This window comes from Melospiza melodia, chromosome 20 (assembly GCF_035770615.1).
Source record: "Melospiza melodia melodia isolate bMelMel2 chromosome 20, bMelMel2.pri, whole genome shotgun sequence".
NCBI classification, from domain to species: Eukaryota; Metazoa; Chordata; class Aves; order Passeriformes; family Passerellidae; genus Melospiza; species Melospiza melodia.
The window spans coordinates 11,570,761-11,592,749 of NC_086213.1; the positions used below are offsets into that span (position 1 = coordinate 11,570,761).

The following is a 21,989-nucleotide window of genomic DNA, read 5'->3' on the forward strand; positions in this document are numbered from 1 at the left end:
TTGAAATGTATCAGGACTAATTTGATCATGCACTTGGTTCTATCCACGCTGGTGATCCACTGTTTTCCAACAATCCACATTGTTCCCATCAGTATTTTACATTTCATGGCATGGATTTATCCATGGCATTGCTCTCCCACCACCCACCCCCCACCCAGTGCCCCCCAAAAACCCCACAACTGCTCAAATAAGGAAAAAAAAAAACAACAAAACCCCACTAACAGCCATACTGTGAAACCAAAATACTATTTAAAAAAACAAATGGATGACAGTCCAACAGTTTGCAGGATTCAAAACTGACTCTACAAAGTAATTGTCTACCTTGTAGAAAGGATTTCCTTTTATTTGGAAAATGAGCAATTGGAAATTGGAGAGAAGAGATAAAAACAATCTTTAGATGCTCTGAAGTTTTGCCTACTGAAGGATTAAAACCGTAAATAAAAAGGTACCAAGCCCTCAGAGTTCACTGCTCACGTGAAGCTTCTTCCATCTCATTCTTGACCTTTTTAAAAACCATTTTCATGTCTGGGAAAGGAAAACAAAAAAGAAGAATTATTGAGGACAAAAACCCAGCAGGTGTTTGAGTTGATTTTAAACTCAATAAAGTTTAAACTCAACTCAAAGTCTCAAGCTTGGCTTAGAAACTGTGTGGGTGCTTTGGCAGTAAAAGATGAGATTGTGTATAAAAGTCATTAAAGTTAAATTTAAATTAGCTTTTGGAACTCAGGCACCCTGTGGGGATCAATTCCAAGCATTCTGGGCATTTTTGGGGGCACTTTCTCCCAAAAATGCCCAGAATGGACACAGCCCCTCCCCTGGCCATACACACCTGCCTTGGCTGGGAAGGCTCTGAACATCTTCTCATCTGAAACTCTTCTGCTGCTGCATCAGCCCCACATTTTCATATACTCTAGCACTATCTTCTCTCATTCTGAAATGAAATCAGGATTTAGAGTCCCATCAAAAATACACAAATGTCCTATAATACACACCCCATAATTCAGAGACAATTAATTTCACTTGATTTATTTTCAGAGGCAAGCCCAGCACAACAGGGCAGGTTCTGGGGTAACTCAGCCTCGTTTGAGGTCTCTGAAGATGAGACAGAACAGCTCAAAAACTGAGGGCAGGGCTGGACTTACTCTGGACACGTTGGGGTTGGGGTGCAGGGGGGGAGAGGGCTCTGATCCCCGCCCGTCTGGTCCGATAAGGAATATTTAATGTTTGTGTACTCGTGACCTTTCCTCTTGCTCTTCTGTGAAGCAAAACACACAACAAAAAGCCAGGTTTGGGGTTAATCCCAGCAACCAATCATTGAGAAAGTGCAGCAATTCCACAAGGAGACACCCATGGGTGTTTTTAGGTTTATCTGTGAGGAGAGAGCTCATCCTGCAGTGAACACATCACTGAGCACACCTAAACCTGAAAATCCCCATCTTCCCCCATCCCACCATCTCCAGCAGGACACACCAACCCTCTGAACGTACTCAACCCTCATCTCCTTGGCAGAAAAGTCCCCATTTCATTCTTGAGCAGCCAGTGGGCTTCCCACTGACCTCATTTCCAGCTCGGAGCTGGGGCCAACAGAGCAACACCATTGTTTGCAGGAGCTCTAATAAAATAATATCTGAGCCCATTAGGTTTGATATAAAAAGCAGCCAAGCTGTTATTTGGACTGTGCACATATGCTCCAGGCTGCAGCCAATTGTGCTGGCACCCAGCTCCAGATCCTGCCAGGGAACCACACTGGGAAAGAAACGGGAGATGGATTTTTCCTCTTCCCAGGCATCCACAATGCCTGCAAACACTGAAACCTGCAAGGTGGAAATCGAAGTTTTGCAGAGAATTTGAGGTTTGGGGAGGGGTTTGTGGGTTTATTTGGGGTTTTTTAACGCTGCAACAAGTCCTGAGGGCTGACCCAATCTCACAGCAGAAGCTGGCGGAGCCTCCGGGGAGTTCTGGCCCCTGAATTCCCATTAAGAACATTCCTGGGATTGAAGCTTTTCCAGGATGGACTCCTGAAACTCCCTCAGCTCCTTCTGCTGATTCCTAAACCCCTCTTAGCCGGGATTTATGACAAAGCTGTCCTGAGCAGTTTGTGGGAACACAGCTTGGGAAAAGATTTGTTGAGCAAACCTGGATTTGCTTCATCGAACAAAGTCTGGGAGAGAAAGATGGATTGGTGGACACATGGAAGGCAGGATTTGTGGGATGGATGGATTGGTGGACACATGGAAGGCAGGATTTGTGGGATGGATGGACTGGTGGACACATGGAAGGCAGGATTTGTGGGATGGATGGATTGATGGACACAAGGAATGCAGGATTTGTGGGATGGATGGATTGGTGGACACAGGGAATGCAGGATTTGTGGGATGGATGGATTGGTGGACACAGGGAATGCAGGATTTGTGGGATGGACCACAAGGACATTTTGTAGGAACCAGCTGATAAAGAGGAACTAACTCAGTAAGTGTTGGAAAGTCCCCAGCAGGGAAAAAGATACTAAAAAGAGTAAAAATCTGGACTAATTAGCATAGAAAGCAAAAGGTACAAATCCCAGCTGCTCTGAGGTCAGGGCAGGGAGCAGCAGGGACAAGGAGAAAACATGAGCTCTTTATCACAAAACCAGGAAACTGCTGTAAAACCCCCCAGAACTGGAGTGCAAGGAATTCCCTGAGCAGGAAGGGGCAGGGGAAGGTCTTTGTGGTTGTCACCACTTATTCCCAAACATTTCTGCTCCTACCACACTCCTGGAAGTGCTTTTTGTTGGACCACCACACTCACCCTTTCATTTTCCACTCCAATAAACTGATTTCCTACCAATAAACTCCCAAAACTGGAACTGGAGTGATCAGCATTTGATTTTTCCCTTTTAGGAATGCAGGGAACAAGCTCTGAAATCTCTTTGAAACACAAAGAGCACGAGGTTCTGCTTTAATTAACAGACCCTTATCTTTTATTCTTCCTCCACAGGAAATTTGATAACAGGAAGGAAATTTGAGATATGGGGACAGGGAGGGTAGGAGAGAATTCCACTTAAATTAAGGAGAGAATTCCACCTAATATTTTGAAGAGAAAATTCCACTCAGTAATTTAAGGGCAGGGTTGCACTCAATAATGTAAGGAGAGGATTCCACCTGATAATTTAAGGAGTGGATTATAATTGATTTAAGGAGAGGATTCCACCTGATAATTTAGGGAATTGATTCCAATTGATTTAAGGAGAGGATTCCACTTAATTTAAGGAGATGAATCCACTTGATAATTTAGGGACAGGATTCCACACAATGTTTTAAGAAGATTTCACTTGATAATTTAAGGAGAGGATTCCACTTAATTTAAGGAGAGGATTGCACTTGATAATGTAAGGAGAGGATTCCACCTGATATCTTAAGAGGAGGATTCCACCTGTTATCTTAAGGAGAGGATTCCATACAATGTTTTAAGAAGATTTCAACTGATAATTTAAGGAGAGGATTCCACCTGATATCTTAAGGAGAGGACTCCACCTGATAATTTAAGGAGTGGATTCCAATTGATTTAAGGAGAGGATTCCACACAATATTTTAAGAAGATTTCACCTGGTAATTTAAGGAGAGGATTCCACTTGACAATTTAGGGAGAGGATTCCACACAATGTTTTAAGATGATTTTACCTGATAATTTAAGGAGAGGATTCCATTTAATAATTCAAGGAGAGGAATCTACCCAATAATGTAAGGAGAGGATACCACCACATTTAAGGAGAGGATTCCACCTGATATTTTAAGGAAAGGATTCCACCTGATAATTTAAGGAGAAGATTCCACTTGATATTTTAAGGAGAAGATCCCACTTGATAATTTAAGGAGAGGATTCCACACAATGTTTTAAGAAGATTTCACCTGATAATTTAAGGACAGGATTCCACTTAATAATTTAAGGAGAGGATCCCATCCGATAATGAAAGGAGAGGATTCCACCAAATTTAAGGAGAGTATTCCACTTGATATCTTAAGGAGAGGATCCCACCTACCAATTTAATTATTTCTTAAGCACAATGAACTAAAATACAGGAGACAATTCACACCTTCAGCCTTCCTAGAACACAATCCCCAGCACTGCTGCTCCCTGCTGGGATCCTTTGGGGTGGACCCACCTGCTCCTCCTCGATCCTGCGCTGGAGGGTCTCGATGTAGTGCTGCACTGCCATGTAAATGAACCTGTACTGGGCCTCTGTCTGCACCATCCCTGAGCGCTGGGACCTCACCATCTGGATGGTCTTGGGGACATCGATGTCACAGTCCACCCCTGGGCACATCCACGGCATTGGGGAGAGCAGGAAAAGAACCAAGGTGAGGGTGGAGCTCACCTGAATCCTCCGTCAGCGTGCCGGGGTGGATCCGGGAGCAGGCAGGGAAATCAAAGGGTTAAGGGCAGGGCAATCAAAGGGTTAAAGGTACCTTTCTCTCGGATGATGTCAATGAGGATGTCAATGACAATGAAAGTTCCTGTTCGACCAATCCCAGCACTGGAAGAAGGGGAAAAAAAAAAGGAATGTTATTGTTTTGATCTTTCTGAATGCACAGCAAAACCTCAGGTAAAGCAATTCTGGCATTAGGAGACAGGAGGCTTGCAAATTATAGCCAGGGGCTTCCAAATTACAGCCAGAGTCAAACCAGAGACCCCAGGGAAGGCACAGAAATCAGCACTTCTGTCCCTCAGTGTTTATAAATCAGAAAAAAACTGTAAGGTCAGATCTAACATTTCTCTGCCTAGAAATGATATAATTTACAAGGTGAGAACACCCAAAATGGAGAGAGCCCTCACAGGTGGGATGAGATGCCAGAATTCCCATGATCCTGCACTTGAAATGCCCCAGCCAAGACTGATCCCATCTTCTCATCCAACAGCAGAAATTTTCATTTATCCAAAGGTTCAGAGCCTGAAATCCCTTCCCAAGGGGACCCTGTGCCACCCACCCAGGATGCGACATTGTACAGACAGAAAATAAGAGAATTCTGAGCAATTCCCAGGGGAAGTTGTTCTTTTTAAAGTCTCAGCTCCCTGGGCCAAAAGGAGGAGCGGCAGGAGCCTCACCTGCAGTGGACCACGACAGGTCCTGCATCAGGGATGCTCTCCTGCTTGTGGTGCACCTCCTCCAGGAAGTCCAGGACGCCCCCGGGGTCGCTGGGGACGCCGTGGTCGGGCCAGGTGCGGAAGTGGTACTGCCACACCGTCCTCTCCGTGTTCCCCTGCAGCACAGGGACACAAAACTGCTGCTCAAAACCCAGCCCTGCAGCACAGGGACACAAAACTGCTGCTCAAAACACAGCCCAGTCCTCACGGAGCACAGAGGGATCCCCCAAATCCAGCCTGAGCACAGCTCCACAAATCCCAAGGGAAGGAACAAGGCAGGGCTCTCCCTGGCCTGGCACATCAGTCATTAAATCCCTAAAGCTGAATAAATCCCCCAAACTAAAATATCCCAGAGGCCAGGGAGCAATACAAGATTCCTGTACTCTCCAGATTTTTTGGGATACACCATTGCAGGGAAAATTCCTCTTTCAGAGCATTAAATCCTGCCAGGGCAGTTCCCAGCTAAGCAGCAGCATCTATATGTTCAGTCCTGTAAGAATAAAATCCCATAGTTCTGCTTTTTCAGGGAGGTTCATACAGGCTTGATGAGAGAAAATAAATGGCAAGACTTTTGCTGCAGGAGCAGGGAATTTTTCCCTTCAAGCACCCAGAATTCCTGCTTGGCCACATCTCCCACAAGTTTGAAATACAGAGATTCACATCCAGCAGCTGAAATTTCAGCAGGCAAACCTTAAGAAAGGGAGGCTTGATGTGACAGGAATCCATCCCCAATTCCCCTGCTCTGCTTCTCCTCCCTGATCCAAACTGTTCCTTAACAGGAATTGCCATTTCCAGACAGTTTTCTCACCCTTTTTATCCCTTCCCTTAAGTGAATTTTCCACACACAACTTTTCCTTTCAGCGCAACCATTTCCATGAGGGAGCAAATGCCAGGCTGGATTGAAGTGCCCTCAGTTAAAAGCATTTTCCCTCCTCCCTGATTCCCTGCAAGCTCTGCAGCAGCTCCTCTCCTGCCAAAAGCTGCTTAGGTAGGAGAATTTTCAATTATCCCAAGGGCAAAAAGAGAAAGATGGATGAACTGAACGTGGAGCTTCAAAGAAAGGCAGGGCTCCATTTATTCACCTCCGAGTGCTTTCATTGATTCCAGAGAAATGGGCTAATCCTGACATTTTTCCTTTGGTGATGCACAAGTTGGGCTAAAAGGACAGAGCTGTTTCTGTTCTCACCTGGCCAACTTTGGAAAGTTTCAGCTCCCTCAGGGTGTAGTCGTGGGCTGCACTCTCCTTCACGTTCCGGACACGCATCACCCCGTACTCCTTCAGGGAATATTCATCTGGCCAGTACTTCACACACTTACTCTGCAAGATTTCACATTATAAAGGAAAAAAAAAAAACAACAAAAAGAAAAGGAACAATCAGGCAGGAAAAAAAAAAAAAAGTTGCATTGCAAACTGATTAATTCAACCCTGAAGGTTTTGTTTCAGAGCCCACAGAGGACAATCAGCTGATGAGGTGAAGAATATTTTAATGGGGAGTTTCTCCTCTCCATAACAGCCACTGGATAATTTCAGACAGGTACAGGTCACCTCTCCTCTTAGCATATTTTGGGATATTTTGTGCCTGGGTATTTTCAAAAGCTGGGGATTAAAATCATGCATTTTGTACCCCCTGTCACAGATCTCAAAATTCCACCAGAATTCAGTCCCACAGCCCTACAGGCTGCATAAGAAGAAAGGTCAAAGGTATAAATCATTCCCAGTGGAAATTAAACTTGGATATTTGCTTTTCCATGGCTTGCAGCAGGAAGGGCTGACCCAGCTCTGGTTCCATCACCAAAGAGGGCTCAGGCCCCTGCAAAGGGAGCAGTTCATGGGTCTGTAGGTTCTAAAATGCAGAGTTTTTGGTGTGTTGCTGCTCCATCAGGATTATCTCTGCCCAGGGATAAATTCCATCCACTGAGGAATGGATTCAGCTATCAGCACTTGGGTTTGGCTGCTGTGACAGGTCAGGAAAGAGCAACTCCTGGGAATGCAGCATCAAAGCAGAAATTACTGCAGGAGCAAACACAGAGCAAACACCAAATCCTACAGAGCAATAGGGTCTATTTGCAGTTATCCTGAATATTCAGGAAAAAACACAGCACAGGGAAGCTCCTTCTGCCAGCCCAAGGCAGAGAAGATGGCTGAACACATGCCCACGTAGGCAACAAGATGCTTTCCTGCTATTTTTGCCCTTTTTTCCCTGTCACAAGGGGAGAAACAAGCAAATACTCTGAAACTGAAGCAAATACACTGATTTTTGGGGGGTGCCAGCAGAAATAACTTTGCAGTTTTCAATGCAGAGCTCTGAGCAGCAACATGATGTTAAAATAAGCTTTACTCTGCAGGGCTGGGTTGCTGAACTGCCTCCAAAAGCCCAAAACTCCTTTAATTTCTAAGGATTTGCTGCTTCTGCACTTTAAAGCACATCCAGGACTTGATGAAGGGCTGGGATGTTCCACAGTTCCTCCCTTCCTCAGGCTATGGAGGCAGCTCTGCTGCAAAGGTTCTCTCTTCCTGCAAAGAGCTTGGCCTGAGATAAAAAAGCTTTGATTTGATACCAGGACTGGCATTTGCAATTCTCTAAGAAGTGAAATAGGCATCACAAAACAATCAAGGGTACAGAAAGAAGAAGCAATGAAGCACTGATGAATTAAAGTGTTTTCTCCAGCAAAAGGGATGAGCAAACTTTGGGGGAAAAAATGGAGAAATTGCAGAGGAGCAAAGGCCATTCAGGAGGTTCTTAAAAAAATAATAAATAACTTTTAGGAAGAAAGGTGTATTCAAATCAACTCCATAATTTATTTCTCCTCTTCCAAAACAAAGATTATCACTGGGAATGGGGAGCTTCTCCTCTGTCAGTGAATTCAAAGGAAGGAAACACAAATCCTGCCCCTTTATCAGGGTGATGAAGTGGCAGAACTTTACAAAGACTTTAAAAAATAAATACACAAGACAAAGTCTAATGGCTGCAACAAACAGCACCAGTGGCAGCTTTGACACCTTAATTAGGGAGAGAATTCTGTAAAATTTTCTGTTATTTGTCTTCAGCCCACACACACAAAGTTCCTGGGAGTGAGGACCCCCTGCAATCATCAGTCACCCACAGAAAAACTTCAGCTCTTAATTTGATGTTTCCCACAAATGTGCTCCCCTAAAAAAGCAACAGTTTTCTATTCAGGAACAGATAATGAGAACATGGAAAAAGGTAAAAACGTGGACAATAGTGTGTGGAAGAAGCAGAGAAATTTAAAAGGAGAGAAGGGACAGTATTTATCAAACAGAAAAAAGATCAGAAGCAACAAATTCCAAAGATAAATCCTTACAAACCCCAGGAAGCTGTGTGTGGCTGCTGCCAGGATATCAATGTTCAACTATTCCTATTCCTTCCTGCCTTGTGTCATTAGAAACCAGAAAAAAATTAAAATATCCCCAGGTTTGCCAGAGGCCAGGGAGCAAGACAAGATTCCTGTGCTCCAAAGGGAAGTGGGGATTTTTGGGATACACCATTGCAGGGAAAATTCCTCTTGACAGCATTAAATCCTGCCAGGGCAGTTCCCAGCTAAGCAGCAACACCTCTATGTTCAGTTTTGAAATAATAAAATCCTATAATTCTGCTTTTTTTAGGGAGGTCCATCCAGGCTTGATGAGATAAAATAAATGGCAAGACTTTTGCTGCAGGAGAAGGGAATTTTTCCCTTCAAGCACCCAGAACTCCTGCTTAGCCACATCTCCCATCCCAGTGCCTCCTTCCCTAAGTCTGAAATACAGAGATTCACATCCACCAGCGGAAATTTCTGCAGGCAAACCTTAAGAAAGGGAGGCTTGATGTGACAGGAGTCCATCCCCAATTCCCACAGACACCAATAAAAAAGGACACTCAGCACCTTCCAGAATTCCAAGGAATCCTGTGCCTGATTCCAGTCATAAATCAACTTATCCCTGTCAGATCAGCTCCTACTTGTACTCAAATGTACAAGGGCCTTTCCCAAATGTCTGGTTTTACCTTTCCTCTTTCCACTTCTTTCGTGGTCATGACAATAACTCTGGAATTCTCCTGGAACACCATCCTCCAGAAATCATTCACTGTGTTCTGCAGGCAGCCTTGGGTAGCAATGTAACTTTTTTTTGGCTTTGAGTTGTTGCACTTGGTTTCAAACTCAGGCTAGAGGGAAAAAAACCAAACCAGCAATTCAACAGATTGTGTGTGACAAGATTCCCTTGGATTTAGGGAAGAGGAGGTGGGAATACACTCAAATACACTCACCATAATAATATTAGCATTGATATAGTCAGAAACAGGTTCATTGGGATCACCATCGTGGAGAACAACTCTGGTGTGATCAACTGCAAAAACACACATGGATGTCAAGCACTTGCATTCCACAGTTGTGAACACGCAGCAGCTATGAATTAATTATCAAACTTAGTAAATAAGTGATCAGAATATTCCAAATTGCCTCTTTTGATTCCTTTAGACAAGTGGCTGTGACCAGCTGGACCAAAACATGTCCATGTCTGGGAATTCAGGAACACTCAAACACCAAGTCAAGGCAAAGCTTTGGGATTTGCATATGCCAGTTCTGGCCCCCAAATTAATCCTCTTAAATTTAAGTATTCCAGCCTGTTGAGTTGAGGGATATGAGGCTTTTAAATGAAGATAAAAACCAATATTACAAATATCTACAAAGTGCAAATGTGTGAACCCAAATTGGAAATCACTGGATAATCCTGATAAGAGGGGAAATTATCATTAAAGAGAAGCCAAAGGCCAGTGGCACTTAATTAACCCTGTACTAATGAGGAAAATAAACCAGAGTAACATTAAATGGCAAGGAAGGGTCGATACTTACAGGGTAAAATGTTTTTGTATCTATTTTTGTTCTTGTTTTCCTGGCGCTGCCCTTCCTTACGGCTGTAGAGGAGTTTGCATTCCTGCTGCTGCAAGGTCTGAGGGGAGAGCACAGACAGGGGGGCTCAGAAAAAGCAGGATGGACTGGCCCATGCCCACAGCAATCCCAGAGAAAAGGGAGGAGAGGGGCATTAGCTGGTGGGCTATCCATAATTTATTTATCCATAATTTATTTATCCATTAATTATCCCAGTGAAGGAACAAGCTGCAGCGGGGATTTCTGGAACACAATGTCCCAGGGACAGCAGCAATTCCATACTTGCACAGCCAGGCTGCTCATGGCAAATCTCCCCACTCCCAAAGCTCCCTGGAGCTGGAGGCACCAGGATCCCCATGCTCTGCTCCAAGTTTTCATCCTGAAAGCAGTTCTGGTCCCACTTAAAGGAAGATTCAGGTTTTGGGAGCTGCTCCCCTCAGCATTCCCACCCTCCAGACTCTTACTGTTTATTTAACTGGCACATTTGCTCACTCCTGTCTCAGTCTGATACTCCCTCACTTGATGACCTTGGATAATTAGGCTGATCCTAAAGGCAGGGAAAGCAAAAGAAATTTAAGAGATGAAAAGTTTCAAGCTTGTGACAAAGGGCAGGAAACAGCCCCCAAGTTCCAGCCTGTGGAATTCCAGGCAAAAGGTCTGAGAGCCAAACTTTCCCAGCAAGTTAAAGAATTGGAGCAATTAAATGTGTGTGGAAACCACATCTTCCTTCCTAGAGTTAATTATCATTGCTTGGAGCATCCCAGAGGAGAGATCCATGAGCAGCAGTGATCCCAACAAGCCCATTCAGAGCTGGAACAACACAGCCATAAATCTGAATATTCTCCTCCACCTCACCACAACATCCCAGCACTAAGCTCAGAAATAACCATTTTTCAGAAGGAAAAACACTACAAGGGCTGTGAACATCCCTGTCTGGTGCTTCCTGGGACAAGAGGCTCATTCCTGCCTGGAGACAAGTAATTTAAATTCACCATCTGGGCTGGCAGCTCCTGAGCAGCACAGACAGGGATCCATGGACAGCCTGGAGTGTGCTCCCCCCTCCTGCCACCATGGGGGACAGCTGGAGCTTCCCTGAGGGAATGGAAAACAGGGCACTGAAACTGCTAGGAGAGGGCTTCAATCCCAAAAAAATGAGGGTTAGTGCTGACCTCAGTGACAGCAGCAAAGGGGAAAAAGAAGTGCAATGTCTCACAGGTAAAATCCTTCATTTATTTGCTTTTCCTGCTGTAAGGAAAACATTGAGAAATCCACTCCAAGAAAAATTCCTTTAACGTGTAGCAGAGGTCAGGAAAGAACTGTGAATTAATAGTTCAGTTGTGTTTTGCCAAACCAACAATCCCTTCCCACACACACAACCTCTGCTGACTTCCTTCCCTCTCCAGATGGAATTCTGGCCATTCTGACCATCCAGCAGCCCTGCATCAAGGACTGTCCCCTCTCTCTGGAAGGAGAAAGGAGAAAGCTCAATCCTCATTTTCTCATTTCCCAATGCCATCACCTCACCATCTGACATGCCCCTCACACACCTCTGTGCTAATTCCTTCACTTTTCACTGATTAATTTTCCTTCTCCTGGCAATAATCAGAGCACACTGGCCAGCACATTTAGCTAATGGATATTTCTGATCAAAGAAGGTTTCTCCAAGGATGGTCACTTTGCAAATCCACCACTATTCAGGAAGTTTCTCACAGCAGCCTCTCTGGAGCTCCTTGAGAACTTCCCAGTTTCCTGTTGCCATCTGCTGGTGGAATTCCAGACTCCACTGGTGGTTTTGTGTGTGTGAGGTATAAACCAGTCCATTATCCAGCCTGGAGTGCTCCAGACCAGGCTGGATGGGGCTTGGAGCCACCTGGGATAGGGAAAGGTGTCCCTGGCCATGGCAGGGGTGGGGTAGAATGGGATTTAAGGTCCCTCACAACCCAAATCATTCCACTATCTCAGGTTGCTCCAAGCCCCAGCCAATCTGGCTTTTAACACTTCCAAGGACTGGGCACCCACAGCTTCTCTGGGAAGAGTTTCTTCCAGATTATGGAAGGATTTCTTCCCAATATCTCATCTAAACCTCTTCTAGTTTGAAGCCATTCTCCTTGTCCTGTCCCTACACACTCCTTCTGGAAAAAAATTGGAATTTTTCCTACAGAGAGAAATGAAACACCACAACAAACCAAAAATAAACCTCCAGAAGTCCAAGGAATGCATATAATCCATGTTGTTTCATCCCAGAGCTTTCTACCACTTCCCAATGGCTTTAAGATCAAAAAAAAAGAGCATCAAAAAGCCACAAGGGCAATGGATGGTCTGAGAAATGGAAGTGTCCCTAAAGAAATGGGAAACAATTTGGTTCCCACCTTCCCAAACAGCAGAAGGAATTGGAAGGATTGTCCTGGTGGGACAAACAGGGAAGGATATCCAGGAGGATATCCTGGATAAAAAGCACTCTGAGAATCAGGGAAAAAAGGCAAATATCTCAAGCCACGAGAGTGGAGCTGGCAAAGCCCTGGAGATGGGAGCAAAACCAGGGATCTGAGGTGATGGAGAGGAGGAAACACCAGGAAGGCAGAACCCAACTTTGGCAGTGTGAGAGTGAACACTGCAGGAAAAACTGCAGGAAACACTGCAGGAAACACTCCTTGGAATGTAAGGAATTACCTCAAACTCTTCCCAGAAGCCCTGCTTGACTTTATCCGTGGTCTCTGCCAGTTTGCTGAGCTCCCTGACTCGGCTCTCGATCTCGGCAGCGTTGATCCGGGTGGTGTTCAGGGGCTGGGGGGACACAAACAGCACAGGCTCAGCAAAGAACAGCCATGGAAAGACAACTCAAACACAAATCCCCTAAGATGAGGATATTTTAATGGGATTTTAGGATCCAGGCATTTTTTTGGATGTCAGTGTTTTGGGATTCGAGCAAAGGGCAGTGAAGACGGGGATGGTGAACAGTTTTAAAATGTCACGGTTTTTATTTAATTATTCATTTAATTATTTAATGCATTAAATTGTCTCATTTCTGGACATGCCCTGCAACTCTGACAGACCAGGATGACACCAGGAAATTCTGCACATCAGAGACAACACAATCCCTTCCCAAGCCTAACAAAAATTGACTTTTTCATCCATTTCATGAAGTTCAACTCCTCATTTTTTCCCTCAGAAAAAAAGTCTTGCAGAGCATATGGAAAAGCTGCATTTCAACCAAATATCCTGGAGATGGCAAAGCTCAGGGGTGGCCTGTCCTTCTCACCTGCTTGAGCTGCAACACAGTGCCCAAAGTCTCCACCATGGGGTTCTTCTTGTAATGCTCCACCAGATCTGTCAGAGAGTCAAACTTCTCCCCTCCACCAACGTCATATTTGAGATCCTGAAAAGACAAATGCTCCTCCAAATAAATGCACTTCCCACCACCACAGCCACAGCACCTCTAGGCTGTGCCTTGCATCAGAAATAACCTCCAAAATTATGGGCAGAAGGCTCTACTGAAATCCTTCTGCTAAAGGATAGAACTTTAATAAATAGAAACAGACACACTGCAGGACATTTCCTTTTTTGCCATCTCCTTGAAAATTTGTTTATCTGCTTTTTTTAGAGAGCTGATTCCCTCTGAACCAGGGCTCAGGCAGCTCTGGAGCTACAGGATGAGAATTCAGGAATTAGGGATTTGAATTAATTTCCAAAGTTAAGTGTATGATTGGGTCCTGAAAGGCTGGCACTGCCTGGCACCATCTCTATTTTAAGGAAGCAAATGCCAAATTATTTTCCTCAAAGGCATAAATGCTAACTGCAAGTCAGAGAGGTTTTCTTGAAAAAATAAACATATTCTGGTAATTCAGCATTTACAGTCCCAGTGGGTCATTTCTACCTCCAAACTACTTCTGTTACTGCACTTTAGGTGTTTTTATACAATTTAGTTATTGCACTGCCTTCGGGCACAAGAGAAGTAAAAGAGAATAAGAAAAATCCATGGTTTTTTTAAAATCCGTGATTATTTTTTAAATAGCAGCCCATGGAGACAGATTAAATATGAAAACTGTAATTTAGTAATATTTCAGTGAAGAACTACCTTATACTAAACAGAAGATTTAGATTTCAGGGCATTCCTTGGAGTGAACACTCATTTTCACAGACTGTTGATCATCCATCAGGTGTAACTGCCTGAACTGACAGGAGAGAGACATCTGTGGATAGATCTCCATTTATCCAATCACTCCTATTTTGATAAAACCCATCCAGGAGACTGCAAAGGCTCCCTGAGCGCAGCAAAGTGTGATTTGAGCCAGAAGGCCCTGACAGGAGCCAGTCAGCCAAAAAATATTGGAATTTTGATGCCATCAAAGGAGACATTTTGATCAAAGGGATGACCTGCAGCAAGCCCAGGGAAAAGAGGAGTGGATCCAGAGCTCCTGTGCCCATGGAGTCCCTGCTGCTCCTACCTGGCAGTGGATCATGACGTGTGTCACTTTGGATTTGCCGTCGTTGCTCTCTCCTTTGTCATCCCCCGTCCTCACAGAAAGGACAAAGTCCCCAGGGTGGCTCTGGCTCTCCCTCACCAGGAAGCTGCCATGTTTTCCTTTCTCTGTCAGGAGTTTCTCAGCTTCTCTCCCAGAGAGATGCCCGTGAAACCACCTGGAAATGAAGGGACATAGAGGGAGAAACCCTGCTCAGCATTCCAGCTGAATCCATTTGTTCCAGGTGTTTGTTATGGAATTGAATCCTTCTGTTCACTCAGCAACAGCCAGGTCTAGGGAAAACCTCAGTTGGTAAAAATAATAAATAAAATAAGCTTTGGGAGTGTCCAGGTGCACATCAGTGAGGACAGAAACACTTCAAAGCATTACCATGGCATTTCCAGTGAAGCTTTGATTTGGATCCTTCACAACAATCCAAATAAACACCAGGTTACACTCCAATATTCCCCTCAGTCAAGGCATTCATTCTTTTATTTCCTTCATGAAATTTCCCTGATAAACTTGTGGAAACTTCATAGTTTTGAGACCCCACCCTTCTATCCCATTAGGAACTGGAGAGGGCAATCCCAGCAACCTCAATTCTTCAGGAAATAGGGCCAAAAAAACAACAATCCTCCCCACCTCTGTTAAGGCATTAAGAGAACTTGTTTGATTATTTTTCCTCATTTTTTCACTTCAAGGAATAAACAGGCATCTGCTGGTTTAGTTTTGACCCCTGATATTTCCTCAAATCCAGAGTCCCAAATTCTCCCTATTAACCACACTCCTCAAAAGAGGAGTTTGAGGAATCTGAGGATTTGTGCAGCCCTCACTTTCTACCCACTGCTAGGAAAACCACAAAAAGTTATGCCCAGAAATATCCCTGGGGATTTCTTGCAGCAGCAACAACATCAGAACTTCTCAGATTAAACATTCTCCCAGTAAAAATAAAGGGAATTTTGCCCTCTGTTTCAGTCCTGTCCCACCCAAGAAAGAATCCTGAAGGGAACAGGTTCTGAGGCTTGGATTCTTCACCTTTAACCACATTTATTCATCTATTTTGCAAGAAACCTCCCTGAAACAAATCCAAAGTTGTGGCCACCCTTTTCCCAGAGGGAGGCAGAGTGTGAAGAGGGATTAACACAGCATTTATTAAGCAGCACAAGAACACTTCTCTGACCTTTCTGAGGTGGGATCAGCACAGTTGAGGGGATATTTCAGCTCTATGACATCTCCATTCTTTTCCTTGAGCTGCCCATGGTGTTCCATGTAGTACTGCACCAGCTCAGCCAGCGTGGCAAACTTCTCTCCCCCATAGAGGTCATAGTAGTCACCTGTGTTCTGGATCTTGATGTGGGTCACAGCTCCAGTTCGTCTGAGATTTGAAAGAGAGGACACAAAAACCCTTCCCAAGTCAGCTGATCAATCAATCAATCAATCAATCAATCAATCAATCACTTTTAGATTTGGTGATGCCTGAGGTGGAGAGATCCATATTCACAATTCCAGCATGGAGCTACTGCTCCTCTGCTCCAGCTTCTCTGCCCACCAGGCAGGGAGAACAGGAGAAGAGTTCTGTGCTGGAAGTGGCAGCACAAACCCTGCAGCCTCAGGAGCCCCACCAGAAACCCCTCAGAGCCACACAAAATTCCACACACAAGCACAAAGTGGAGGGTGAAAGTTGAACATGCTGGAGATCCAGCAGAGCTGGTTTGCTCCTTTCTCCAGAATTCCCACCAGCTCCCAAAGTCTCTCCCTCAGGAAATATTTGCCTTTGCCTGCTGCCACAGTCTCAATTAATATTAAGGAAGAGCAGCTCCCAGCAGGAATCCCCTCCTGTGCCACAAGGGCTGTTATCTCACAAGTATCCAAGCAGCACAACTCTTATCACCAATCCCACTTTTCCCTTTTCCTTTATCTACTTCCTCTTGCTGTCTTTCCCCCATCCCTACCACGCAGTGTCAGGGGACAACTGCCACAGAAGGCCTATTTTGGAAGCTGAAAAAGCCACAGTTGCCCTTAAAAACTTGCTGACTTTTCCTGTGCAAGGAGAGTCTGGATTTCCTGCTGGATCACTAATTCCCAACACCTCTGGCTCCTTCCAGTTGGTGATCAAATGGATTTGTAAAGGGCTAAAAGCAATGTTGCTATCAACCTATTTCTGCTTCCCCTCAGCATTTTTGTCCTGCTGTAAAATCAGAATTCACTCCCCTCCAATTTAGAGCTGAGTAAAAGTTTTTGAGAAGTTCTTCAGGGAAAATGGGAGAAAAAGAAGAGGGAAAAGTGAACAACACTAAAAAGTGACCAGAGCATTCTTTCACCTCTTTCAAGGAGTTCATCCACTATTTCTCCACAGGACAGCAGCAAATTAAGATCATGACCAACCTGGGGCAAGACTGGGAAGATCCAAACTCACCTAACAGAGAGTGTGAAGTCTCCTGGGTTGCTTTTGCTGGGCCGTGCCAAGAAGCTGCCATCGACTCCTCTTGTTAACAGCAGGTTTTCTGCCTCCACCCCAGTGATGTTTGGATGAAACCATCTACAAGAGGTTAAAAATAAAGAATGTTAATAAATAAACAGCAGGTTCTCAGAGTTAACTCACAGAGAGCAATGTGACAGCTTGCAAACTGAGTTTTGCACCTAAATTAATAAAATTTCATTATTAGTTTCACACTGCAACTTTATATATTGCAACTTTTTGTAAGCCTAAGAATTACACTTATCCCCACTCTGAGTGCCTGGATTAAAATGATATCAAAGGTACACAACATAAACACAGACCAGAAGTGGTATTTCCTTACTCCAGCAAAACACAGCACACAAAGAAACTGAAAGACAAACAGGAAAAATACCTAAAAATAAAACAAAACATCCAAAGTGACACTCGACAACATTTTGAAGGTTAAAAACTGAACAAAACCTCATGGTTTAGGGCACAGCTGAGGGGGTCAGGAAGGAACTCCCTGCGTGGACACCCCACTGCTCTTCCTCGCAGGGATGTGGAGCCGGGGTCGGATCTGTCCTGTTTAAATACAACCCCAGAGGAATCTCCCATTGATCCTCACCACCCACAAACTGCTCTCAATGACTATCCCAGAGCCCAGGCAGAGCTGGGGCTGGGCTGGGGCCAGCAGCTCCGTGTCCCCACCTCTGGCATTGACTTTGGGACTTATTTGGAGGCACTCGGTGTCACCGCTGCCTCTGCTCTTATCTGGAATTTGCCCATTTTTATTGCAGCCCTGAGGGAGTTGTGCATAAAAAGGTTTGGGGAGAATTTTAGAAAGAAAATTCTAAGAATAAACTATTGGGTGTGAGCACCCCAACCTCAGCTCTGTCACTTTTCCACTCAGCAATTAAAAATCACCTTTAATTTTCAGAGCTAAATCCTCATTGTTGTGTGCTGAAAGAACCCAGCCTGCTCCTCTCTCTTCACCTCTGGGTTTTTCCAAAGTACAACAAAATATATCCAAAAAACTCCACAGCCAGGCTCATCACAGAGAGAGGAATGTTATATCCAGAAAAATGGAACAGCATTCCTAATCCTTCCTGATCCAGTCAGCATTTCAGGCTAAATTGCTAAATCAGCAAAATATGAGAGCACAGGTCTAAATTTAGGGTTATTATTTCAATTGTTGCAGCAATTCCTTCTCTACTGAAGAGTTGCCAATATTCTCACCAAAGCCTTCTCCAGAGCATTCTCTTCAGAAATATTCTGGAGTTTTAGGATTCTAGAAAATCCAAATCGCTAGCAAGTCATTCATTAGGATCCTTTTCAGAAATAAATTGTGTGAATCTTCTTGTGAATATTTTTCCCCCTAGTTAAAAACATTCTACTTGCACCATGAAAATCTAGTGAATAGTCCCCATCTTTCCCTGAAGAACAACACAGAAAATATCAAATTTATGCACATGGAAAAAACCATTCAAAAATACTTCCAAATTATCACAGCAAATGGGAATGAACTAATGAATAATGTTACATTTATCTAACAATTATTCAAAGGTCAAGGAAAGTTCTCACAAGAAAAACTGCACAAACATCAGTATCTGGCATGAAGTGAACATTAAATAACACATTTCAGCCCACAACAGGTTGCCTGGAGAAGGTGATCATATATTTACCACATTTTCACTCCCAAAATTTTACTTCCATTAGGAAAAAACAAAAACAAAATGGAAAAAAAAAAACCAAAAAGCAAAACAAAACAAAAAATGTGCAGTAATAATTTGAACACTTGGCAAGCTTTTTAAATATGCACAAGGTTCAAGAGAAACCTTGGTAAATTTTGGAGTTTATGGCAAAAAAACTGTCTAAATAGACAGAGAAGAAATTTTGAAGTTTATAGCAAAACACTGTCTTAAACAGATAGAGGAGAAACTGTTGGGATTGCTTCTCCAGATTTATTATATTGACATTCCATAAACACCAACCAGTGAAATATCTTCTGTATCCCACCCTGAACCTTAAGCTGTGCATGAGCTGTTACAGCCAAGGAAAAATAATAATTTATGTACAGAGATAACTACAAATAACCTTTTATTTAACCAGCATTTAAAGGAGAGCTTAAACACACAACAGACGGTTCAAAAACCCTATAGATGGTCCCAAATCTCTCTCCCACATCCACACAAAGATGCCAAAAGCCCAATGCAGCAGAGCCAAGCTACACCTGGGAGGGTTTCTTGCACTTTATGTAACTGTGGCTCTGCTGGCACCTCGTCCTCCCGCTCCCTCAGCTCCGTATTTTTGGCTTTGAGTAGGAAGCTGCATTTGTCAGGCACCCCAAATAGCAGAATGGGGGTGTCAGGGATCCCTGCCAGCGGTTCCGGCCGCCAGGAGGATCCTCCTTGAAGTGCTGCCATCCCTTGTGCTCCCAACCTTGGGGCTGCAGCCCTTCCAAACGGGGAGGGGACAGCCAGGACCTGCTCTCACGCTTCCTTTTATAGGGATGGAATGCATTTTGGGCTTTTTTGTGCTCTTTTCCCTGCCCATGGCCGTGGCAGCAGGTGCAGAGTCGGTGCCCCGGCCAAGGGCAGTAAATACAATCCCAGGAGTCACCCAAACCCACGCCCTTGGCAGAGCTGCTCCTCACCATCCCTCCCGCAGCAATTCCCACTCAGGGGCTTGGAATGCATCACTGCCAGCCCATAATGAGCCCACAGCAAGGTGGGAAATAAGGGGCTCAAAATCAAGGGGGTATCAGCAAAGCAAGGAAATTTCTGATGGGGAAAAAAAAAAAAAAAATCCACGGTGGAAAATCCACAGTTATCCCTTTTTTGTTGTCATGGTCCAGCAGGATCTGTGCTCCCTAAGTCACACGCTGCCAGCACATTTCTCTCTTACCAAACCAAAAGAAATAAATCGATACAATTTTCCATGCAGTGATTGGGGTTTTTAATCACCTTTGCAAGAGCAAAGGAGAGATGAAATCAGTTCTGTCTCAGCTGTCACAGCCCCAGCACTGGGGATGTGCTGACGGGTACTTTAATTACTCCTATTTATAGGCTCATCAGTTGATATTTCCCAGTTTTTTTCAGTCTCCCTCACAAGTTACAGTTTAGGGCTCTGAGCAGACTCACAGTAATTATTCTGGCAAGGAGGAAGCTCACAGTGCAGCTAAAAGGTAACTTGTAACCTTGCTCCCAGTGTGAGGAGGGACATCCAGAGAGCACAACATAGACAAAAAAACTCTCCATACAGCTCAAAAAACCCCAAATCCTACTATAAATGACCATGGATTTAAAACAATTCACCCCGATTCACCATCTTGAGGAGAAAAGAGAGGACAACTTACCCTTGGAGAAATTACAATTTAATAGATATTACTTATAGAGGTGAATCAATTGAAATTGTGGCTGCCCCATCCCTGAAGTGTCCAAGGTCAGGTTGGAGCAACCTGGGATAGTGCAAGGTGTCCCTGCCCATGGCAGGGGGTGGAATGGGATGAACTTTATGATCCTTCCAACCCAAACCATTCTGGGAATCTCAGAATAGGTTGGTTAAAAAGGATAAATACATTTATAGCATTTCCTATGACAATAATTCCTCTAAAGCCCAAAGCTCACCCAAAAGGACACCGGGTAAAAATATCAAAATCCATTAAGGACAGCGAGAAGCTACAACAAAGAAACGGGTTTGGCTGTTTGCCGTCGTGCTGTAGCAGTGCCACAAGGGTTTGAAATTAGAGCGAACGCTGATAAGTGATTAAGAGCGCAGGTGTGGGGAGCTCAGGGACACTCCTTTTGTAGCCGGGCCGTGTTTTAGGGTCGGTAAATCAGCGCTGCTGGCCCTCGATGGAACACGAACCCGGCACTGAGCAGGTCCCAGTCACCAACAATCCACCCCTCGGGCTCCATGGGGACACTCACGGGAACCCCCCCAAACCGGGGGCACCGGGGCAGCTCCGGTGCCAACGAGACACTCGAAGCCCCCCGATCCCTGCACCCCCGGGAACGGGCGGGGAGCGGGATCGGGGAGCGGGGACATCCCTCAGGAACGAGCGGGGTGGGGGCTGCGGGAGGGGAACATCCCCCGGGAACAGGCGGGAGGGGGCTCCGGGAGCCGGGACATCCCCGCGGGAACGGCGCGGTGGGCGCTGCCGGGGCGGCTCCCGGGGCTCCTGCCCGCCCGCCGGGAGCAGCCCCGTCCCCGCAGCCCCGGCAGCCGCGGCCCCTGCCCGCCGCCCTCCCCGCCGGCGCGGCCGCCGTTCCCGCCTCACCTCCGCGATGTCATCTTCCCCCGTGGCCCCGGCGGGTCGCGGTGCGCCGGCCCCCCCGCGCCGCCCGCCGCTCACATGGGGGTCCCGGCGGGGCCGCGGCCTTCGGGCGCTGCGGGGAGCGCGAACAACGGCGGCCTCGGGCCCGCGAGCGCGGCGCGGCCCGCCCCGCGTCACCGCCCGCGCCGTCATCGCCCCGCGCCGCGCCCCGCCCCGCGCCGCCGCTCCGCCCGGGGGGCTGCGGGACCCCCGGCACCGGAGCGCGGTGGTATCGGAGCCTCGTCCGTACACGGGGCAGGGCGCGGAGCCCGCCGAGCCCCGAGCGGACGCGAGTTAAGCGGCGGCGGCGCGGCGGGACCGCTGTCCGGGCCGGGGGTCCCGCAGCCCCCAGAGCGGGCGCGGGGTCCGGTGTCCCCCTCGCTGGTGACCCGGGGCTGCCCCGGGCAGCGCGGACGGTCTCGGACTACAAGTCCCATGGTGCCCCGCGCGGCGCGCTGACGTCAGACGCCGCGCTGTCCTTAGCCCGCGCACCCGGATGTGAGCTCCTTTTGCTCCCCCGGAAGGTGAGGATGGCGGAGCTGCCGCTATCGGCGCCGGGCCCATCGCTCTCCATCCGCCGCCATCCGCCCGCCGGTGGCCCCGCTGCGGTCACAGGCGCGGCCCGGGAGCCTCGGGGAGCGGCGGATGGGCCCGGATGGGCGCGGGGGTGGGGAGGAACGGGAGTGTCGCCGGTCCGAACGGGCCAGGCCGCGGCGGGATGTGGAGGCCGCTCCGGAGCTTCCCGGGAGCTGGGCTGGGGCTGGAC

The 21,989-nt window shown here is 46.2% G+C and overlaps 1 protein-coding gene across 1 annotated transcript; it reads right to left on the reverse strand.

Moving 5' to 3' along the window:
• Positions 1 to 280: 280 nt before the first annotated feature.
• Positions 281 to 21,251, reverse strand: PTPN11 (protein tyrosine phosphatase non-receptor type 11). The gene is made up of 16 exons (XM_063172943.1): positions 21,188 to 21,251; positions 16,885 to 17,007; positions 15,649 to 15,843; positions 14,454 to 14,646; positions 13,268 to 13,384; positions 12,679 to 12,792; positions 9,973 to 10,069; positions 9,387 to 9,466; positions 9,126 to 9,284; positions 6,308 to 6,439; positions 5,083 to 5,237; positions 4,446 to 4,513; positions 4,142 to 4,293; positions 1,143 to 1,255; positions 830 to 931; positions 281 to 525 (listed from the first exon to the last, which is right to left on the reverse strand). Exons 1-15 carry the CDS (start codon positions 21,199 to 21,201, stop codon positions 862 to 864), a joined length of 1,782 nt encoding a protein of 593 aa, XP_063029013.1. The 5' UTR covers positions 21,202 to 21,251; the 3' UTR covers positions 281 to 525; positions 830 to 861.
• Positions 21,252 to 21,989: the final 738 nt, after the last annotated feature.